The sequence below is a fragment of the Astatotilapia calliptera genome, chromosome 3 (assembly GCF_964374335.1).
Source record: "Astatotilapia calliptera chromosome 3, fAstCal68.1, whole genome shotgun sequence".
Lineage (NCBI taxonomy): Eukaryota > Metazoa > Chordata > Actinopteri > Cichliformes > Cichlidae > Astatotilapia > Astatotilapia calliptera.
In genome coordinates, this window is record NC_137424.1 from 63,218,220 (window position 1) to 63,221,340 (window position 3,121).

General features: G+C 40.2%; 1 protein-coding gene across 1 annotated transcript; it reads left to right on the top strand.

The window, feature by feature from the left end:
• On the top strand, nucleotides 1-1,905 carry LOC113033858 (zinc finger MYM-type protein 1-like). Its single transcript, XM_080295894.1, has one exon. The coding sequence runs from the start codon at nucleotides 1-3 to the stop codon at nucleotides 1,903-1,905; it is 1,905 nt and encodes a 634-aa protein (XP_080152020.1).
• The last annotated feature ends 1,216 nt before the right edge of the window (nucleotides 1,906-3,121 follow it).

Here is a 3,121-nt window from a genome sequence, read left to right on the forward strand (position 1 = left end):
ATGGTTAGATGGATCAATTTCCAGAAAAAGGCCCTTCAGTCTGCATTTGATGTTTCAGACGTAAAAGGGGTGGAAGTTAGAGAGCGAGAGAGGCAGACAAACAAAGAAATCCTGACAAGATTAATTGACCTAACAGTGTATCTTGCACGTCAGGGACAAGCATTCCGAGGTCATGATGAGAGTGAGTCCAGTGATAACCGTGGCAATTTTCGTGAATTAGTCAATGTATTTTCCCGCTACGATAGTGTGCTGAAAATGCATTTGGAAAAAATTGCCACAGTTAAAGCCACCAAGACAAGGCCACATGTGTCACTGCTTTCCAACAGAAGTCAAAATGACATCATTGCAGCATTAGGAACTTACATCAGGAAGGAGATACAACGTGAAATAAAAGAGGCTGAAATGTATTCCATTCTACTTGATGAAACCTCTGATGTTTCACACAAAGAGCAAGTGTCATTTGTTGTGCGATATTTTCATCATATGCAAATAAAGGAGAGATTCATCGAAGTGTGCAATGTTGATACAACTACAGGCCAGGAGCTGGAGAATACAGTGTTCTTGCTTCTGCAAAAGAATGGCCTAGAGATGAAGAACATGTATGGTCAAGGCTATGATGGAGCAGCCAACATGAGTGGCATGTATAAAGGTCTCCAAGCTAGAATCCGTGCACACAATGAGAAGGCCCTCTATGTGCACTGCAAAGCCCATTGCCTCAATTTGGTACTAGTGGAGGCATCAAAGTCCAGCAAGCATTTTGTGACATTTTTCAACTTGGTGGAGAAATTGTATGCCTTTTGCTCAGGCTCCCCAAAGCGTCATGCTGCCTTGGTCAAATTTCAGGAGTCTCTCTTTCCTGGACAACGTGTTATGGAGCTCCAGCAGCTGTCAGATACTCGATGGGCTTGCAGGGAAAAAGCACTGAAGGCACTTCAGAGAAATTTGAAAGCCATTTTGATGCTCCTTGATGACATCAGTGACAGTGACCCACCTAACCTGGCCCAAGGTGATGCTCAGATGTACAGAAATGCCATTAATTTTATGTTCATTCTCTGCATGGAAATCACCACACCAGTATTCGAAGTCACTGCTTTGGCATCAGATTCTCTGCAGGAAGAAGGGTTGGACCATTCCACTGCCTACAAGGTAATTGATGGTGTGCTTCACACATTGCAAACCATGAGGTCTGAGGAGAAATTTGGAGAGATATTTAGATGTGCATCAGAGAAGGCAGAGAGTTTCAACATTCCAGTACCTACCGTGGTGCCTGGTCAGGAGAGAAAGCGAAAAGTTCCAGTGCGTTTCCAACACAGCACCACAGTGTCTCAAGTAGGTGCTCAGTTTGAGTCAGTGGAGGCATATTTCAGGAGTGGTGTATATTTCACCTTTCTGGACATCATGACTGGGGAACTGAACAGGAGGTTCAAAGGGGACAATACTGGAAGCCCAACGGCCAGAATCATTCAGTCCTTCCAGCCCTTAACTGTGCATGCTAACTGGGTAGGCCCACCAAACCCAGAAGCCATTGAAGCTGTCCACATCCTCTGTGAATTCTATGGAGAAGATGAGGACCAGCTCAAAACAGAATTAAAGGTCTTCCACTCCAGCTTTAGTTCAAAAGACCTCAGAGAAATATTTCTGATACTGAGGGAAAACAATGGCCAGCTGATCTTTCCTGCCTTTGTCAAAATGATTCAGATCTACGCAACACTACCAGTGACAACTGCGACAGTTGAAAGATCCTTTTCAAAGCTAAAAATAATCAAAAATAAACTAAGAAGTTTGTGTGGAGAAGAAAGGTTGTCTGATCTCCTCTTGTTGGCCATTGAGAAAGATGTGGAGATCAATTACAATGAGGTCATCAACATCTACAAAGACATGGCACCAAGAAGGATGCTTCTTTAGAGCAGTACACTCCATTTAATGGACACTTGAGAATATGTATGTATATAGTTTAGAGTTGGATACAGATTTTATCTTTTTGTGGTGTGATTTTTGATTTTTAGAGAATGTTTTGAAATAAAAGTCAAATTGCATTTAACCTGTGCGATTTTTTTATTATAAAAAGAAAAGGTTTTCCACATATGCAAAAAGTGCCCTTTTTTCCCCCTGGAGCATTTGCCCCCCAAAATGTCTGTGCACGCCACTGGGTATAACGCTTTCTAAAATCTTACCATTGAACAGCAATTTTCAGATTGGTTGGTAACTGCTAAGAAGAGAAGGGCCAAGCCCATGCTTACTTCTTTTACATCTGTCCACGCAGTCAGCACCACAGCATCATGGAGGTCAGAGCTCTGTGTATCAAACTGTGCACGTGTCTGTTTCCACATAAAAACTAAACTACAACTGATTTATTAAACCTAATAATAGTATTTATTAAATGCCAAAAAATTATATTAAACTCATGTCGCTACACCAACCTGTGAATAACAGGTTTATTCTGCCAATTCTGTGATCATTCTGTGAAAGTTAGAGAGACCCTTTGAAACTCGAGCTTACTTTTTTAGCAGTCAGTTTTTCCAGTGGTGCATATACAACAATTTATAAATGAGGACAGTCCATAATTAACCAGGGTGAAAAAAGACAATCATATTATGCATTTCTGTCTACTAAATATTGCTGTATCCAGACCTTTATACAAAATGTATACAACACACTGAAAGCTAATTGTGTCTCACAAATTATTTCTATCATCTCTGAATCCCCTCACACAGAGACAGAAAAAACGCAGCTGCCATATTTACCTCATCTTATGAACTGCCCTCACTATCATGATGTTGGCTTTGCTTCTGCTTTTGTTGGGATGTCTTCACTTTGGGAAAATCAAATCTACAGATGAGAGATGATGAGAGAACATGATTCAGCTAATGATGACAAATGGAAACATGAAAGCTAAATAGTTAGTATCCCATCATGTTTCATCCAGATACTCATTACTTTGTGTTCTGTCTTTTTAAGCTTCTAGAAGCAGATGCTTCATGTTCTGTGACTGTGTTAAGAAATGACAATATTTAAAAAAATAAATAAATAAAAGTCATATTTGTAAGTGCAATTTTTAAAACAAACATAATTCTGACAAACATCTGGAAACATCTGTGAACACCGTGTGACCTATGATTTT

Excerpts from the sequence above, each read along its gene's own strand:
- LOC113033858 (XM_080295894.1), top strand. The coding sequence starts at position 1 with ATGGTTAGATGGATCAATTTCCAGAAAAAGGCCCTTCAGTCTGCATTT.